The sequence below is a fragment of the Schistocerca serialis genome, chromosome 12 (assembly GCF_023864345.2).
Source record: "Schistocerca serialis cubense isolate TAMUIC-IGC-003099 chromosome 12, iqSchSeri2.2, whole genome shotgun sequence".
Lineage (NCBI taxonomy): Eukaryota > Metazoa > Arthropoda > Insecta > Orthoptera > Acrididae > Schistocerca > Schistocerca serialis.
Window position 1 is genome coordinate 133,517,314 of NC_064649.1, and position 19,879 is coordinate 133,537,192.

Below are 19,879 nucleotides of genomic sequence, written 5' to 3' on the forward strand. Positions count from 1 at the left end.
GTGGAAGTGGCGTCAGTACCTGTAGTGGCTCAAACACCAGCAGCCAGGACCACAGCTCAGCAACCAAAATCAGGCCATTTACCGACCAATGCGCTGCCAGCTCATCGGCATTAGAAGACGTGGCTTCCACAACCGGCACTTCTGCACGAGGGATGTCACGTGGACCCCTGTTGCGTGAGTGACTGACCTACCTATTACACTACACAGTACTGTCATCTCCACTCCAGACATTTTAATGCAGCCTCAATACAGGGGAGGGGGCTTCCGTGACAGTCAGCAGATGGAAGTGGAATTTAAACTGGCCAGAAACAGCCCGTCAGCAAGTCGTGACAGCTGGGCCGCCTGATGATGCAGAGTCCGTGTCGGTCGTAGCTGTATCTGTAACTCTGCCTCTGCTGGGCCGCGAACCTGCGACCACTGCCCGAGTGTCCAACCTGGGCCAAGGGACATTGTCAACTGCCACAACTCTACCCCACAGCCATCAGCTACACCTTCACACTGTAGTAGTGAGGCCACTGTTACCATCCTCGTGAATCGCCTGTGTCGGCACGGCTGAACCAGTGTTCTGGGGTCCAAATCACCTCCAATTGCCTGTAGTCTGCCTGTTTCAGATATGATGGTCTGTGCCTGGTTGTGATCATCAATAAAGTGTCCTGTCAACTGACTGGCTGCCTTCTTCACCCACTCCGTCGCCAACCTCCAGCAGAGAATCATCGATCACTTCTACCCTCCAGTAAAAGCTGGTTTGATGAACCCTCTGCCGGACACTCAACTGTGAATTGCAGAGTAATCATGTAGATGTAGGTGTAGTCTTAATGTGTTATTTTCCAGCTACCAGTAACATGGGCTACAGATGCTGACCGAACAACACCTGATCCAGTAACAGACATGTCTGGATTTTAGTTTCCAACTTTTACGTTAAACCTAGGAGCAGTTTTGCCTCTTCTGTCAGTTCAGTCATACCAATGATATTCATCTCCACCTTCACTGTTATTGAGGACTTCACTCTAACCATGACAAAGGATAGTTACATGGTACTGTTCCCCAGGCCAGGTGATCCATGGCTTTTTTTGTGAAGTTGTAATTAATCTCCCTTCTTCTTCCACATCACTTGTGAAATGGGACCCTGAGCTTGAGACCAGCTCACTTAGTTGTTAAATAAGTTGGAATGCTAACCCCTCCAAATAAATTGCCACGATCTTACAGCAGAAAGATTCTTTGCAGTGTTCATTACTTCTGAACTGGGGAGAAACAGAAACACCTCACAAGAAAGCTGATGAGATAAACAGAACAAATTACATTAAGTAATTGCAAGTAAGATTTATCACAGATCTTCTACATAAATGGATGATGCTCCAGATTATGCAGTTCAAGGAAATAAAGCTCCTACCCTTATTTTGAGCAAAGAAAATTTACTATTGTAGTTGAGAATAGAGAATTAGTGTGAAAGTGGTTTGATGAATCCTCTGCTAGGGACTTAAGTGTGATTTGCAGAGTAGCCAGTAGCTGCAGATGTAAATGTAGATGAGAGTAGCAGTATCTCAATCATAGAACTCACAGCCAAGTGAGAACTGCTAGAAGTAGTCATGGCAAACAAATATAGGCTTGTTCACACTGTGGAAAGGATTTTAAAAGAAAAGGTATTTTCTATTCGACCTTACTTCCCCACCACTGAGAACTAAATTCATTTGAACTGCTAAGGATTGTGACTAAAAAAAGAAGGGTGAGCAAAAAAAAAGTCAACAAACTCACATTAAAATCTTGATGAGAGTTACACAAAGCAGAATAAAAGAAGAAACTGCTAAGGATGTGCAAAAGATAGTGCAAATGTTAAAGATACTGAAAAGACCACACTGTGATATTTAAACAGAGCAATAACTTGAAAAAGCTGTAATTCAAGTTCAGTTCTTGAAAGCAGTAATGAAGAAAGTGACCAACCACTGATGTCACTTCCAGTTAATTACACATGAAATTCTTTTCATAAACAACACAATCTACTAATACACTTGTTCACTGACATGTTGTGTTCCATAACTAAGGAGGATTAAGGAGGATCTTCAGGGATGAGGAACAATGAAACAAGTTATACATTAATAGACAGAAGCAGCCACTTCAGTAAAGTTTACTAACAACAAATTGTGACTAGTGCTCATCTACCTGCATTGGCAATAATGAGAATTACTTCTAGATTACTTTATGTATATAAACTACCTTAACAACTGCTGCTTCACTATCATTTGCATAGTAATTGCAACAAAAATAATTTTATTTACATATATTAGGCCTATAGAAAATTTAATATATTAAAAAGGAATATCTTTTTCTGTGCAATTCTGACAAAGCCAGTCGATCATGGTGACTGATAAATAGCTTTCTTTGATTCATTTCACAAATTATAACACCTTCTAAACCTTTCATGATAACTAAGGCCATGTAAGCATGGTCTTTTCCAAATGTGTTTCTCACCAAAAAGTGATTCTGGTAGCTGCAGTCAGAGATTAATTTGTTAATCCCACCATTTACATTCATCTATTGATATTTCCATTGAAACTTTCATCCCCTAATACATATTTCTTCAAGAAGTAAAATACCAATTTTCATACCTGTAGCTTTAAAAATACTTTAGTAGATTTATAATAATCATTTACTTAAAAAAGGATATCAGGCCTAGTGAAAAAATAACGTATGAAAGAGCTGTTTCTCTTTCTATGCAATTCTAACAAAGCCAATTTGTCATGGTGACTGTTAAATAGCCTTCTTTGATTTAGTTCACAAATTGCAACACCTAAATCTTCTGGTGATTCTTGTAGCTGCAGTTGGAGGTTTTTGTTAATCCTGACTTCTTGTGGTGTACGTCTATTTAAAATAAATAAATAAAATAAATAAAAACTTAAATTCCTTAACACCTGTTTCTTTATTTCTAATCAAGAGTCAAATATCAGTTTTCATACACATAGCTTTAAAAATACTTTAGTTGTTCTTTAATAATCATTTCCTTAACAGTGTGTCCAACACGCAGTCAGGTTGGCTGCAGGCACTGAACTGGCCTCCTTCATTTCAGTCCACTGTTTCACCAACTTTGGGATTGAATTTCCAAAAATGGTGAAATATGTATTTCTTTATTTCTATCAGAGAAATCAAATACCAGTCTATGTAGTTCTGGTTCCTAAATTCCTTCACAGCAACATATGCTCAAAAAACCCTTTCATACCCTATTTACCCCCTTAGAAGTGGAATTTTAGACAATTCCTTCTTAAATGATGTCTACAGTATACACTTAATATCCTCCCCAGATTTCAAATTTCTATCTGTAGCAGTTTGGGCTGGGCAAAGATGAATCAGTAGACCACTCAGGACAGTTCCTTATATAGAGAGGCTTCGCTCATGTAGATTTTATGATCTGAACAGATTTATTGGTTTTCTTTAGTTGATTTGTATGTTTATATGCCAGTTGCTCATGTGTCCATGGCTGATCTCTGTGTAATTGGATGTTACTGCACTGAGCTCCACATCTGTACTGGCCACCATGACAGAATTCTGTGGAGACCACTGTAGCCGAGTGTGGCCCCCCAACCCACAGCCAGACACTGTGCTTCTTCACCTGGCAGACTGCTGACAGTGTGGCTCCATTCTGCCACCGTCTGCATGGCCAGGTGACACCATGGGAGTTAGATGCATCTGTGAAGGCCACATGTTAAGGTCAGCACTCTTACCGTACTCCAGTCCCTGACTGGTGATCGCAGCAAGGTGACATTTACACTTATGGCTGTATCTTATGCACCGAATAAACAACATACTGTAAACTGATTATATGATTTATCAGCAGACATCCACCCTACTCCCAGAACCCACTGAAGATGGGAATATAATTTTCCTGAAATATGCCATGTTTATAATAAAACAAAATCACTACTGAAGTGTATATTCCACCACATGTGGGCAGGTATTGTCTTCCTGAATGAAAGCTCGAAGTGGCTTGCCGTGAAGGGCAACAAAATGACATGCAGAATATTGTTGATATACTGCTGTGCTGTAAAGGTGTCATGGATGACAACTAAAAAAGTCCTGCTATGAAAACAAATGGCACCCCAGACCATCCCTCCTGGTTATTGGGCCGTATGACAGGTGACAGTCAGGGTGATATCCCATCAGTGTCTGGAGCATCTCAGGGCACATCTTTGTTGGTCATCAGGACTCAATTTTAAGCTGGACTCATCCCTGAAGACAGTGAGATCCCAGGGTGAAGACATGTCTGGGTATGCCCTGGATAGTGGTGGGATAGCAACCTGACAGTCCCCTGCCATACAGCCCAACAACCAGGAGGGATGGTCTGGGTGCCATTTATTTCCATAGCAGGACACCTTCGGTTGTCATCCATGGCACCCTTGCAGCACAGCAAGATGTTCTACACCTTGTTTTGTTGCTCTTCATGGCAAGCCATCCTGGGCTTACATTTCACCAAGATAATACCCACTCACTCGTGGCGAGAGCTCCTACTGCTCGACTTCACGCTTGCCGACCCTATCTTGATAAGCAAAGTCACTAGATATCTCCCCAATTGAAAATATTTGGAATATTATGGGTGAGGGCCTCCAACCGTCTCACGATTTTGACAATCTAATGCACCAATTGGACATTATTTGGCACAATATCCCACAGGAGGACATCCAACAGCTCTGTCAATCAATCAATAACTGTTCACATAAGGGTCAGATATCAACCAACACATTATTGACTTCCTCAATTTGTGAAGCTCTCTCTCTTGAGTAAATTATTAATATTTTCTGAAACTGAAATAACTGATTTTTTTTAGGAATGTAGTGGTCCACTAACCTAAATAAGCAATTATAATGGCTGTAACATTTCAAGCAAAACATCAATAAAATTACAAATTAAAAAAAAAATATTTGTGGGAAATTACACTTCAAGTGAGTGAACATCCACAATTATACACATAGAAAGAGTAACACTCCACAATGCAGCCAAGTGGAGCAGATAAAACTGTACAATGCTTGAAATTCTGGTCAATTATTAGTTTTCAGTTGATTTGATTATAAAACTCGTATGTGTTATTTCTGATATGGTTCATAATGCAGATATCCTCCTCCCTTACTCACCTGTCCACGTTCATCCAGTTGGTTGTATTCGCTTATTGCCGATATAAATATAAATGCGACACAGTTTTCGAAACAGTGAAGCCACTTGGGTCGTTCTGTTCTCTGTCCTCCCACGTCGACAATGCTGAAATGTAAAAGTGGGCTGGTTACTCGTGTTACTGATTACAGGAATGAAATACCTGTACAAATATCCGTGTTATAAATTTAAATGACAGAAAAGAATGCAACACTCTCAAGAATAAGAACATTTAACTGACAAGTGATGTGAAAGGTAGTTCATCATTGTAGGTGTATAAGGTAACAAATTCAGACCAAATGAAATACATGCCACAATAAAGAATGTCCAGGCAGTCACATTATTACACGTATACCCCATCTACCAGCAATGCAGGTGCATTTTCTCACACGAAAACAATGACGAAGGCGCCAAATGGTATCCTGCGATATACACTACCACTCATTAATTTCAATACACACTGATATTTCAGATTTACAACACACACCAAACCTTATTTCTCACAAAATATAATTATATTAACTTCCACATATATAATACAATCACAATCATTTTATTTTACTTTCATCAAAGTTTCCTCCTTTGGATTTAATGACTGCCTAACAAATTCAAGGCATGTGGTCACTCAGTTTTTGTAGGTATCGTGAATCTACAAGATTCCACACATCCTTAACAATATTCCAGAGATGTTCCTTGCTGGATATATTAACTTCTCTGATATGTCTGTCCACTTCATCCCAGACCATTTCAATGGGATTACAATTGGGACTCTGGGGTGGCCATACCATATCATTCAGTACTTTCTGTTTTTCTTTCTATGCAATGTAGTTCATGCAGTATGCCAACTGATATTTTGGGTCATTACCCTGCTGTAAGGTGAACCCTTTCACTATTAAATGCAATCCACTTCTTACTGCATGATACTGAAATATGCGGTGGTATTGCTTCTGATCCATACATCCTTCTATTTTCATAATGTCACCAACTCTATCTCTGGCAAAACATCCCTAAACCATAATAGAGCCTCCACTGTGTTCAACTGTTAGTCATACATATTTCTGGGCTACCATTTCCCCTACAAATTGGTGAACAAATATTCTCCTTCTGGTTCTAAAAATCTTGAACTTCGGTTCATCAGTGAACAACACTTTTGTCGACTCTTCCGATGTCCGATTACGATGTTTTCTAGCACATTCGAGTCTCTTCTGTTTATGGGCCTTATAAGGGGTTTTCTTGCTGTGACACATCCTTTCGAGCCAGTTTCAGTCAGTCTCCTTTTTACTGTTGCAACAGATATTGCTGTTGTGTTCATTTCTACCAATTCTGCATGAATTTGAGGCGCTGTTTTGAATCTTTTTCTCTTATTGGTAATTCTGATATATTTATAAGGTCATCATGGTCATGGTATGTCCTTATTGCTATCTGTTGTCTGCTGGCAGTGAAGGGTGTATTGCACTCCACCTTTGGATACACTATACTGTTTCGCAATTTGGCGAATATATAAACCTGCTTGGCTAAGTGTTACAGTTGCAGTACGTTTTTCTGTGAGTATCTCCACTTGTGGAGCCATACTAGCGATGTGCACACTTCAATGTCACGAAGGAAATGGCATGCAGGAATCACATGTTACATATCGTAGCGATGCTTGCCGTTCTCTGCGGGGATCACATCACTACAGGGAACAACACAGGTGCACCAAATCCAGTGTCTGTTGGAAAATAGGTAAACAAACATATCAGATAGAGACATAACATTTATGTACACAACTTTTTTTGTTGGATACTATTATATCTCTATCACCTCAAACAAAAGTCATGACATGTGTACAACTGTTGTACTATTCCTTTGCTTCCTCACCTGTACCCACGGTATTAAACCTTATCTATAGGGAACTAGATGTCATTTATTGCATGTATTGAAATTAATGAGCAGTAGTGTAGATTGACCCAAGCATCTTGCACCTTTTGTTGTAATGTGGCAATGGTTCTTGCAGGACCCAGAGAATGTGTATGTTCCCGTTTCAGCATGTCCCATATGTGTTCAGTTGGCTGGAGAACTGGTGATACTGCTGGCCAGGGCAGTTTTCAAACAGCACGAAGAGCACTTTGCATTGCAGCTCTTGTATATGGATTCATTGTCAAAGAAATGGAAGTAGCATGGGAATAACAGCCTGTGCAAGGTAGTGGACACTGCTTACTTTATCCTACAGAAATATCAAATGTGGCCATGAAACCTGGAATAGGACCTGTATGTCATGGTCAATATACTATGGAATACGCCACTCACCAGGTCTGCACCCTAAATGTGTACAGCCATCACTCACATACAGACACAACCTACATCTGCATCTACATCTACATGGATACTCTGCAAATCCTATTTAAGTGCTGGCAGAGGGTTCATCGAACCACCTTCACATTTCTCTATTGTTCCAATCTCATATAGCATGCAGAATGAGCGAACACCTATATCTTTCCGTACGAACTCTTATTTCCCTTATTTTATCGTGGTGATCATTTCTCCCTATGTAGGTAAGTGCCAACAAAATATTTTCGCATTTGGAGGAGAAAGTTGGTGACTGGAATTTCATGAGAAGATTCTGCCGCAGTGAAAAATGCCTTTGTTTTAATGGTGTCGACCCCAAATCTTGTATCATTTCAGTGACACTCTCTCCCCTATTTTTTCACAATGCAAAATGTGCTGCCCTTCTTTGAACTTTTTTGATGTACCCCATCAATCCTATGTGGTAAGGATCCCACACAATGCAGCAGTATTCTAAAAGAGGACGGACAAGCATGGCATAGACAGTCTCCTTAGTAGATCTGTTACATTTTCTAAGTGTCCTACCAATAAAACACAGTCTTTGGTTAGCCTCGCCCACAACATTTTCTATGTGTTCCTTCCAATTTAAGTTGTTCGTAATTGTAATTACTAGGTATTTAGTTGAATTCACGGCCTTTAAATTGGACTGATCTATCATGTAACTGAAGTTTAACAGATTCCTTTTAGCACTCATGTGGATGACCTCAGACTTTTGTTATTTAGGGTCAACTGCCAATTTTCGCACCATATAGATATATTTTCTAAATCATGTTGCAATTTGTTTTGATCTTCTGATGACTTTATTAGTCAATAAACAACAGCATCATCTACAAACAACCTAAGACGGCTGCTCGTATTGTCTCCCAAATTGTTTATGTAGATGAGGAAGAGCAAAGGGCCTATAACACTACCTTAGGGAATGCCAGAAATCACTTCTGTTTTACTTGATGACTTTCCGACAATTATTACCAACTGTGACCTCTCTGACAGGAAATCACGAATCCAGTCACGTAACTGAGACGATATTCAATAAGCACGCAATTTCACTACAAGCCGCTTGTGTGGTACAGTGTCAAAAGCCCTCCAAAAATCCAGAAATATGGAATCAATCTGAAATCCCTTGTCAGTAGCACTCAACATTTCATGCCAGTAAAGAGCTAGTTGTGTTTCACAAGAATGATGTTTTCTAAATCTGTGTTGACTGTGTGTCAATAGACTGTTTTCTTCGAGGTAATTCACAATGTTCGACCACAATATATGTTCCAAAATTGTGCTGCATATCAACGTTAATGATATGGGCCTGCAATTTAGTGGATTGCTCCTACTACCTTTCTTGAATACTGGTGTGACCTGTGCAACTTTCCAGTCTTTGGGTACAGATTTTTCAGCAAACGGTTGTATACGATTGTTAAGTACGGAGCTGTTGCATCAGCATACTCTGATAAGAACCTAATTGGTATACAGTCTGGACCAGAAGACTTGCTTTTATTAAGTGATTTAAGTTGCTTCACTACTCCGAGGATATTTACTTCTATGTTACTCATGTTGGCAGCTGTTCTTGATTCAAATTCTGGAATATTTACTTCGTCTTATTTTGTGAAGGCATTTCGGAAGGCTGTGTTTAGTAACTCTGCTTTGGCTGAAAATGACAGGTCGCCATTCCACTCTTCAGTGAAGTCTTTCACCAGGCCAGAGTAGCTGCGTGTGTTGGTGTTGTGGTGTCGGTGTTAGCCTGGCCAGAGCCACACGATTGTACTTCTTCTGCAAGCATACAGTTCCTAATGGTTCCTGTTAACAAAGCAGGTGCAAGATGTGTCCATATTCATCCCTGGACGATGTTCAGTCGGCCTCTGCTGCTCTCACATTGTGTCAATCTCGCCGTGGATCTGTATCGTGTGGATATGTAGAACCTGCTCTGTGGAATGTTCAGAGGCCACTGTCTAATGCAGCGACACACCACCAATACACTGAGCCTGAAGTATGGATCAATCTGTCGGTACATCCGTCCAGTTTCCTGCAGACACACAATGTGATCCATTTCAAATGGATTAAAGCTATTCGACAGGTGTACGTACACTTGGTTGCCAGGGTTGTACCCCATAGGGAATGTTGCAAAGACTGTTCACCTCTAAACTCAGCTCAGTTACCACCTGCAGAGTCAAAACAGAGGGTACACTCATTACTTACCAAACAAACCCCATAAAAATCACATCCAGGCTGGCTGGTACACCAGTTCTCACCTGTAATCCGTGAGGCATATTCAGTCCAGACCTGGTTCACGTCCCTCCGTCTCAGGAGTGACACACTGATGCACTCAGCTATTTGAGTGGCTCATTACCTGAGTAAGTAAGTTATTTTGGATCTGCTTTTGATTAACAATTTTTTGTCTCTGTGAGGATGTGATTTGTTTATTTGTTAGGTAAATCACCTGCTGATCTAATTTTGGAATAAACCATTAAATCTTCTTATAATATTAAATAGGAAAATATTTGCTAATGTTTGGCAAAATCATGTTTATTTGATAATGATCTGTCTTTCAGATTCTTATGCCATCATCAGGTGACAACTGAAGATGGCCTAATAAACCGAAAGCCACTTCATGACCAGATAAAAATAATTTTGCTGAACGTTAGGACATGTTTTCCTATTTAATATTATTATCGTGTTCTGCCAAACACCAACAGAAAGTTCACTTAATGTTAAACATTGTTATATTTCGATGCAATGGCTACGTTAGAAAAGACACAATGGCTGAACTTGCACTGACAACACTACACAAACACTGATGCCCTCAGTCATTAAATGAAGGCTGTTGGCCACTGCATTGTCCATGATGAGAGATAATGCCTGAAATGCGACATTCTCAGCACACTCTTGACACTGTGGATCTCGGAATACTGAATTCTTTAACGATTTCCGGAATGGAATGTTCCATGCATCTAGCTACAACCAGCATTCCCCATTCAGAGACTGTTAATTACCATCATGTGACCATAATAACACCACAAACCTTTTCAAATGGATCACTGAATACAAATGACAGCTCCACCAATGCACTGCCCTTTTGTACCTTGTGCACAAAATGGTGCTGCCATCTGTATATGTGCATATCACTATCCCCTAACTTTTGTAGAGGAGAGACATTTTATTTTGGCAGCTATGTGAATACCTACCACGTTAAAGTTTCCTGAGATCTGCTTGCACGTGTGGCCTTCATATCCATTTAATTCTGCGAAAAGTTAAATATTCTTGGTTTCAGTTATCTTCAGACTTATTTGCAAGAGAAACCAAGGCTGATGTGTCAGGATTCCTCCACCGTTATTGTGATGAGCACAGTCATTTCTACTTACACTATTATTCGAGGGATCCTGTTTCATCACACTGTCTACATTTATCACTCCCAACTCTACTGACAGTTGCCACCATAATAGCAAGCTGCTATTTATGAGTGATTGTCAGATAGTTAAATGCTCAGTTTCTATAGAAATTCAGATTCAATTCTCAACTTAAAACATGTGAAAGACAGCAGTCCAGATAGAACTCCATAGATTAGATAGTTCATTTCACTGTGTTAGATTAGAGCAGTGTGTAGGACTTTAACAACCTCACTTAAAGTTAAGCAGGTGAGTGTATTTTATATTAATCATTGTTTATTATTTTTTATCCTTGAGTTGTCCTTCTTATCTGCATCATAGTCAAACTCCCAGTAGGACAAATGTTGCAAGCTTGCAACCTGTGCTACTTTGTACAGCAAAGATATTTCTGTGGTAGGAGATCCACTTCCTTCAACCTCAGATGTCAGACACTAGACTTCCTCTACCAAGCACAACTATCTCCCTTTATCCTCACAACATGTGGGTCTCTCTCATCCTGCCCTTCCTAACCACTTACACTGCTAGGTGTCATCAGAATTCTCCAGTAGTGTGTACTAGTGTGAATAAATAAAATATGCTACTGAAAATGCAACATCTACAGTGAAAATCAGGGCTCGACATATCTGCTTACCAGAGCTTCCTATCGTAGTTCTCGACAGGCACCTTGTACTCGACGATGCTGGTTGTGGGGCTCCGGGACCTTACAACGTCCTGCACTGTAGGGATGTATCCAGCAGCCCCTATGATGTCGAGCCTCTCCATGTAGCTGAAACAAGGCAGAACTCCAAGTTGTTAAATTATCATGAACTCTGGTCTTCAAATTACCTCCTATATAATACACTAAAGAAAGTGTGTATGCGGGAGCGGGGGTGGGGGGTGGAGACAACCATGAAGCAGTTATCTGAATGGTATGGAAATCAGCAAATCCAAAATCAGTAGATCCAATTCAAAAATTGAGTAAGTGAATAACGTGTTGGTCAACCTGTGGCCCTGCTTAGCACTGATTGATAGAGTTGTTGGTCGTTCTCCTGAGGGCCACTGTACCAAATTAAGTCCAACTGGTGGGTTACAGTGTCAAAATTTCAAGCTATTTGGAGGACCCTGCCCATAATGCTCCAAATGTTCTTGATTGGGGAGAGATCCAGTGACTCTGCTGGCCGAGGTGGGGTTTGGCAAGCACTAAGATGTGCAGGTGGGCATTATGTTGTTAAATGAAAGCCCACGATAGCTTGCCATGAGGGGAAACAAAATTGGGCAAAGAATATTGTTGACATAGCACTGTGATGTAAAGGTGCCATGGATGACAACCAAAGAAGTTGTGCTATGAAAAGAAATTGTAAAAGTAATACATAGCCTAAAAACAAAAAACACTGAGGGACTTGATGGTATATCCACTAAACTAATTAAATGCTGCTCACAGTGGGTAGTAAAGCCATTAACCTGTCTGATAAACTTATCTATAGAAAAAGGAATATTTCCTGTGCGCCTCAAAAAGAGTAAAGTAATCCCTATACATAAAGGAGGCTGCAAAAAAGACCCAGGAAACTACAGACCTATAGCCATTACATCTGTACTCTCTAAAATAATAGAAACCACAATAAAAGATAGAATATTAAATTTTATACAAACATGCAATATTCTAAACGATGAACAACATGGATTCAGAAAGGGCAAATCTACCAAAACAGCAATAGCTGAATTAATAACACTGGTAACTAAAGCACTTGATGAACAGAAGAAAGTCTGTGGTATGTTCCTGGACCTATATAAATCATTTGATTGTGTACATCATGACATCCTATTAGAAAAGCTTTATCTTTATGGTATAAGGGGAAAAACAGCAGACATCATTAAATCGTTTTGTAAAATAGAAAGCAGAAATAAAGCAAAAAGTGTAAAATAATATTACAAGTGTCTTTTCAAATTATGAAATTGTTAAATATGGAGTTCCCCAAGGATCCGTCTTTGGTCTACTACTTTTCGTTTTGTATGTAAATGATATGACCAAATCAGTATCCGATAGTGTAGTCATGTATGCAGATGACACTTCAATTGTTGTTACCAGATCTACAACAGATGACCTGCAAGAGAAGGCTTCACTAAGTATGAAAAGTGGAAACAACTACTTCAGGGAAAACAATCTCTTTATAAATGGAACCAAAACAACATATACACAGATACATGTAAACAAACAACACACTTTGCACAACATCACAGTCAAGCTTGAAGACCTAGAACTAAAGGAGACAGACAGCTACAAATTTCTAGGTGTAACAATGGATAGGTATATGGCATGGGAGGATCAGATAAGTAACTTGTGCAGCAAAATAGGTTCAAGCTCTACAAACAATGTACTGTGGACTAGTCCATTCACACCTCACATATGGCATCCTGGCATGGGGAAATGCTGCAAATGTGCACACACAAAGGGTATTAAGATTACAAAAGAGAGCCGTACGATGCATCGCAAAAGTATCACCGAGAGAACCCTGCAGAAATAAATTCAGGGAGCTGAAAATTTTAACAGTAGCATCAATATATAAATATGAAACAATTATCTACTTAAAAACTAGCTGCACTGCATTGCTTAACAGTGAATACCATGAACATAATACAAGAATAAAAAATGGCTATCATATAGAAGGAAGCAGGCTAAAATTAACGGACAAAGAACCTGTAAATGCTGGGTGCATACTGTACAACAATGTATAAAGATGGTAGAAGGTATGTCTCTTTTTAAAAGAAAATTAAAGACATCTGATCAATATCTGCCCCTACAGTGTAAAAGAATATCTTGAAATAAAAAATTAAATAGTGTGTATGTATACATTTCTTGTAATGTACTTTAATGACATTTTTGGTGAATATTCTATAAAATATATGTATATGCACTACCTTTTTGTAACTAGCTATGTATATGCAAGATTATGTAAAAATTATAAGAAATGATCCATGGAAAAATAAAAAATAAAAATAAAAGAAATGGCACCCCAGACGATGACTTTTGGTTGTCAGGCCAAATGGTGGGTGACAGTCAGGTTGGTACCCAACTGTTGCCTGAGGTATCTCCAGACACATCTTCACGGGTCACTGGGACTCAATTCAAAGCAGAGCTTATCACTGAAGACAATTCTACTACATCCAATGAGATTCCAGCCTGAAGACATGTCATGAGACAGCAGTGGGATACCGGCCCGACTGTCGCCTGCCATATGGACTGACAGCCACGAGGGATGGTCTGGGGTGCCAATTCTTTTTGTAGCAGGACTCCTTTGGTTGTTGTTCACAGCACCCTTACAGCACAGCGGTATATTGATGGTATTATATGCCCTGTTTTGTTGCCATTCATGGCAAGCCATGCTGAGCTTACATTTCAGAAAGATAATGGCCAAAGGGAATTGAGCTCCTTTTGGATTTAATGAAGAAGATTTGGCGACAGGAGGAGATACCAGACGAGTGGAGAGCTAGTGTACTAATCCCAATATTTAAGGGGAAAGGTGATGTGCAGGACTGCAGTAACTACAGAGGTATTAAACTGATGGCACACACAATGAAAATTTGGGAAAGAGTTATAGAAGCAAGACTACACAAGGAGACTGTGGTGTGTGAAGAACAGTTTGGGTTCATGCTTGGAAGAGGAACGACTGATGCAATACGTGCTTTAAGGCAGATAGTGGAGAGACACGGGGAGCTACAAGCTGATGTACATATAGCTTTCATTGATTTGGAGAAAGCATATGACAGAGTCCCAAGGGACGAAATATGGAGAACCATGTGAGGGTAGTGCGTGCCAGAGAAGTATGTGAGGTTAGTGAAGGAAATGTACAGAGGAGCAATGACACAGGTGAGAAGTAGTGTGGCAATGACAAAGGAGTTTCCAGTCAAAGTAGGGTTACATCAATGGTCTGCACTTAGTCCCTACCTCTTCGACCTGATTGTGGATGTGCTGGTGAAAGATGTGAAGAAGGAAGTGCCGTGGAATATGATGTTTGCAGATGATGTGGTTCTTTTGTGAGCAGAGCATCGACAGACTTGAGGAAAAGCTGGAGGATTGGAGGAAGGCACTAGAAGAAAGAGGGATGAAAATTAGCAGGACAAAGTCAGAATATTTAGCACTGAAGGATGTGGAGATGAGGTCTTGCAAGATCCAGGATGGTGAGCTGAAATCGGTCTGCAAATTTAAATACCTGGGGTCGTATATACAGAGGGACGGAGGACTGGAAAGTGAGACACAACACCGAATAAATTGCAGTTGGAACAACTGGAGGAAAATGAGTGGAGTGTTGTGTGACAAGAAGGTGAGCATTGGGTTGAAAGGGAAAGTGTACAAGTCGGTGGTAAGGTCTGCTATGATATATGGGGCAGAGACATGGCCAGTCACAGTAGCCCAGGAAAGGAAGATGGAAGTGGTGGAAATGAGGATGCTGAGGTGGATGTGTGGGGCAACAAGAAAGAACAGGATTAGAAATGAATTTGTTAGAGGGGCTGTGGAAGTGGGACCCATGAGGAAAAAGATACAAGAGAGCAGACTAAGGTGGTATGGACACTTACAGAGAAAAGGGAAAGAGTATATCGGAAACAGAGTTTGAAGATATAGAGATTGAAGGAGCGAGGAGAAGAAGACCAAAGATGAGGTGGAAGGATAAGATACCTGGGGACCTAAGGGAGAGAGGATGGAAGAAGGAAGAGGCAATTGATAGAGTACTATGGAGGAGAAGGATCTAGAAGAGCAACGCTGACTCTACTTGACGTGGGACAAGGCAACAATAAAGAAGAAAGAAGAATGGCCAACTGCATATAGCAAGATTTTCTACTGGTTGACCTCATGCTTTCCAAATCCTACCTCAGCCAGCAATGTCACCGGATCCCTCCCCAACTGAGTACGTTTGGAGCATTAAGAACAGGGCCCTCCAGCCATGTCAGGATTTAGGTGATCTAACATGCCGATTGGACTGAATTTGACACAATATCCCTCAGGAGAACATCTAACAACGCTGTCATGCAATGCCAAGCCAAACAACAATTTTTCTGAAATCGTATTCATTTGTTTGTATGGGGCTCTACATAAGATCTACTGATTTCCATCCCATTCAGATAGTTCCTTTGGGTTGCATTCTACTACAGCTAGGAGTAAAAATCAGACAAGACAGTAAACAAGGTAAGGGAATTAATTCAAAAATAAATGCTGGCAAGTTCACAACTGGAGCATTAAATGGTATTTTATGGGATCAATGGTTTGGACAGGAAACAAAAGAAAAACTACGTAAACTTGCTGAAAGTGTTAAAGGCTTTTATCCAGTAACTCATTGGCTAATCTGCTGTGGCCATAGAAGGTAGCAAAAAGAAGTAGAATTTTTAAATTCCACGTTTAAGAAATTGTTCACACAGGAGGATCATACAAACATATCGTTGCTTAACCATTGCTCAGACTCTTGTGTGTAGGACATAGTATTAGGCATCCCTGGCACAGAGAAGCAACTGAAAGAGTTGAAAACAAATAAGTTGCCAAGTCTGGATGGAATCCCAATTTGTTTCTACAAAGAGTATGCTATGATGTTGGACCTTTACCTAACTTGCATTTAAATTAGACCTCTCAGCCAGCTCAACGTCCCAAGTGACAGGAAAAAAGTGCAGGTGATTCTTGTGTGTAAGAAGGGTAAAAGAACAGACTGACAAAATTACAAACTGATACCCTTAACATCAGTTTGCTGCTGAATTCTTGAACATATTCTCAGTCTGAATATAGTAAAGTTCCTTGGGATGGAAATCTGTCCACAAATCAGTATGCTTTTAGAAAGCATTACTTAGGTGAAACTCAGCTTGCCCACTTTTTACATGATATCCTGCAAACTATGGATGGAAGGCAACAGGCAGATCCCATATTCCTAGATTTTCTAAAAGTGTTTGACGTGGTGGCCCACTGCAGACAGTTAGGGAAAGTATGACCATACAGAATAAGTTCCCAGATACGTGAGTGGCTCAAAAACTTCTTAAGTAATAGGATCCTGCACAGTGTTCTCGATGGTGAGTGTTCGTCAGAGTGCCATGGGAAAGTGTGATAGAATCACCATTATTGAAATATACATAAGATCTTGTAGGCAGGGTGGGCAGCAATCTACAGTTATTTGCTGCTGATTCTGTGGTGTATGGGAAGGTGTCATCATTGAGTGACTGTAGGAGAGTATAAGTTGATGTAAGACAAAATTTCACACCTGTGAAATGAAACATGTCACATATCAGCTGTCACGTGAACACTGTTCGGCATTTTTCATCAGCATGACTACCACCAAATTATCAATTAGGATGAATGGGCGTAGGCAGAAGGTGTATACTGGAACACACAATATCCGGTTGCGGAGCGTGCTCTACGTGAGAATTGTGACCTCCGTACCTGTTTCACCACACACACCATCTGGATTCTTCTCCCAGACACCAGTTTCTCACTACTCTGCCGGTGGGAACTAATGCTACAACATGCCCTTGGTTCTCGCCACCCACCTTGCCTTCATTTACGTTAATTTCTTCCATCTCAGCATTTCTTCACAGTAACTACTATTTTCTTCATTCCATTTTAGTTTTCATCTTTCATTGTCTTATCCATCTATTTTTCATAGCTTCCCCCCCTCCCTCCCACCTATATGTACAATGCACTTAGCTTTTCACTCTTACCGCACAGGGTAGCCGTGCGGTTCCAGGCGTCTTGTCACGGTTCATCTGCCTCTCCTCGTGGGAGGTTTGAGTCCTCCCTCGGGCACGGGTGTACGTGTTGTCCTTAGCGTAAGTTTGTTTAAGTTAGATTAAGTATTATGTAAGCCTAGGGACCAATGACCTCAGCAGTTTGGTCCCATAGTCCTTACCACAAATTTCCAAATTTTTTCACTCTTATTAATTCATGCACAATGCTTAAGTAGTAATCTTTGTCTTGCATATTACCTTGTCTTCCATCTTTAAGCTCTCAGGTATTCAAACCTTGTCCAATGCAGTCCCCAACAATCAGTCTTTCCTTCTCATCCCATGTGGTCTCCGCTGACCCACAGACCTGGGTGACTTCTTAGACCTCTCCAGTTCTTTTCCTTCACCCCTCTTCCTGCCCCTTCACCCCTTCTGCCTGAAGAAGGAGCCACTGGCTCCAAACACTTGGATAGTCATAACCCTCTTTTATGTGTGTTTTCTGCCACCACTTGGTGAGTATATTTTTTATCTATCCAATAAATTATTTTGTCACAAATTTGTAGTTGGTGTGATGAATGGCAACTTGCTGTAAATGTAGAAAAGTGTAAGTTAATGCAGATGAGTTGACAAAACGACCTCACGATGTTTGAACACAGAATCAGTAGTGTGCTGCTTGACACAGTCAGGTCAATTAAATATATTGGCATAACACTGCAAAGCAATATGAAATGGAATGAACATGTAAGGATTGTAGTGGGGTAGGTGAATGGTTTATTGGTAGAGTTCTAGGAAAGTGTGGTTCATCTTGTAACACCTCAGTTCAGTTTACAGTGATAAAAGCTACAGAAAGAATAATTTAAATTTAATAATAGAATTTTTAGAGGGGAAAATAGTGTAGAATCAGAGTTCGGTAATTGAAGTTCAAAATTATAGTATATCAGCAAGTAGTTTAACGCCTAAGTACAGCAAAGGCACGGAAGCTCCATCATGGAGAAGGCAGTGACGTTAAACTCTTGTGATGAAAACCTTTAAAAAGGCCTGTTCATCATTATTGCCACCTTTTTTCCTTGATTGTTACATTAAAGGCCGGGGAACCAGTGTCATCAACGAGACTATAATTAGATTGGACTTTATCATGTTACGATTCACGATAAACTGTTAGAATATTACGGAGATTAAAAGTGATGTAGTGTACCATCTCTGACTGTTGGTAGCAATGGAGTATTAAGGGGATTTTAGGACTTTAGTGCTATATTGGAACTTTACGGACATATAGAGGACAGAAACTCAAATTATCTACATCTACATCTACATCTATACTCCGCGAGCCACCTTACGGTGTGTGGCGGAGGGTACTTATTGTACCACTATCTGATCCCCCCTTCCCTGTTCCATTCACGAATTGTGCGTGGGAAGAACGACTGCTTGTAAGTCTCCGTATTTGCTCTAATTTCTCGGATCTTTTCATTGTGATCATTACGCGAGATATATGTGGGCGGTAGTAATATGTTGCCCATCTCTTCCCGGAATGTGCTCTCTCGTAATTTCGATAATAAACCTCTCCGTATTGCGTAACGCCTTTCTTGAAGTGTCCGCCACTGGAGCTTGTTCAGCATCTCCGTAACGCTCTCGCGCTGACTAAATGTCCCCATGACGAATCGCGCTGCTTTTCGCTGGATCATGTCTATCTCTTCTATTAATCCAACCTGGTAAGGGTCCCATACTGATGAGCAATACTCAAGAATCGGACGAACAAGCGTTTTGTAAGCTACTTCTTTCGTCGATGAGTCACATTTTCTTAGAATTCTTCCTATGAATCTCAACCTGGCGCCTGCTTTTCCCACTATTTGTTTTATGTGATCATTCCACTTCAGATCGCTCCGGATAGTAACTCCTAAGTATTTTACGGTCGTTACCGCTTCCAATGATTTACCACCTATGGCATAATCGTACTGGAATGGATTTCTGCCCCTATGTATGCGCATTATATTACATTTATCTACGTTTAGGGAAAGCTGCCAGCTGTCGCACCATGCATTAATCCTCTGCAGGTCCTCCTGGAGTACGTACGAGTCTTCTGATGTTGCTACTTTCTTGTAGACAACCGTGTCATCTGCAAATAGCCTCACGGAGCTACCGATGTTGTCAACTAAGTCATTTATGTATATTGTAAACAATAAAGGTCCTATCACGCTTCCCTGCGGTACTCCCGAAATTACCTCTACATCTGCAGATTTTGAACCGTTAAGAATGACATGTTGTGTTCTTTCTTCTAGGAAATCCTGAATCCAATCACAAACCTGGTCCGATATTCCGTAAGCTCGTATTTTTTTCACTAAACGTAAGTGCGGAACCGTATCAAATGCCTTCCTGAAGTC

The 19,879-nt window shown here is 40.4% G+C and overlaps 1 protein-coding gene across 2 annotated transcripts in view; it reads right to left on the reverse strand.

The window, feature by feature from the left end:
* LOC126428203 (guanine nucleotide-binding protein subunit alpha-11-like) overlaps positions 1 to 19,879 on the reverse strand; it is a 122,307-nt gene that overhangs the window by 20,898 nt on the left and 81,530 nt on the right. For both annotated transcript variants that reach the window (XM_050090116.1, XM_050090115.1), the window contains exons 4-5: positions 11,461 to 11,595; positions 5,118 to 5,241 (exon numbers count right to left, since the gene is read on the reverse strand). In XM_050090116.1, the coding sequence (XP_049946073.1) occupies positions 5,118 to 5,241; positions 11,461 to 11,595 (259 nt within the window). The remainder of the gene's footprint in view (positions 1 to 5,117; positions 5,242 to 11,460; positions 11,596 to 19,879) is intronic.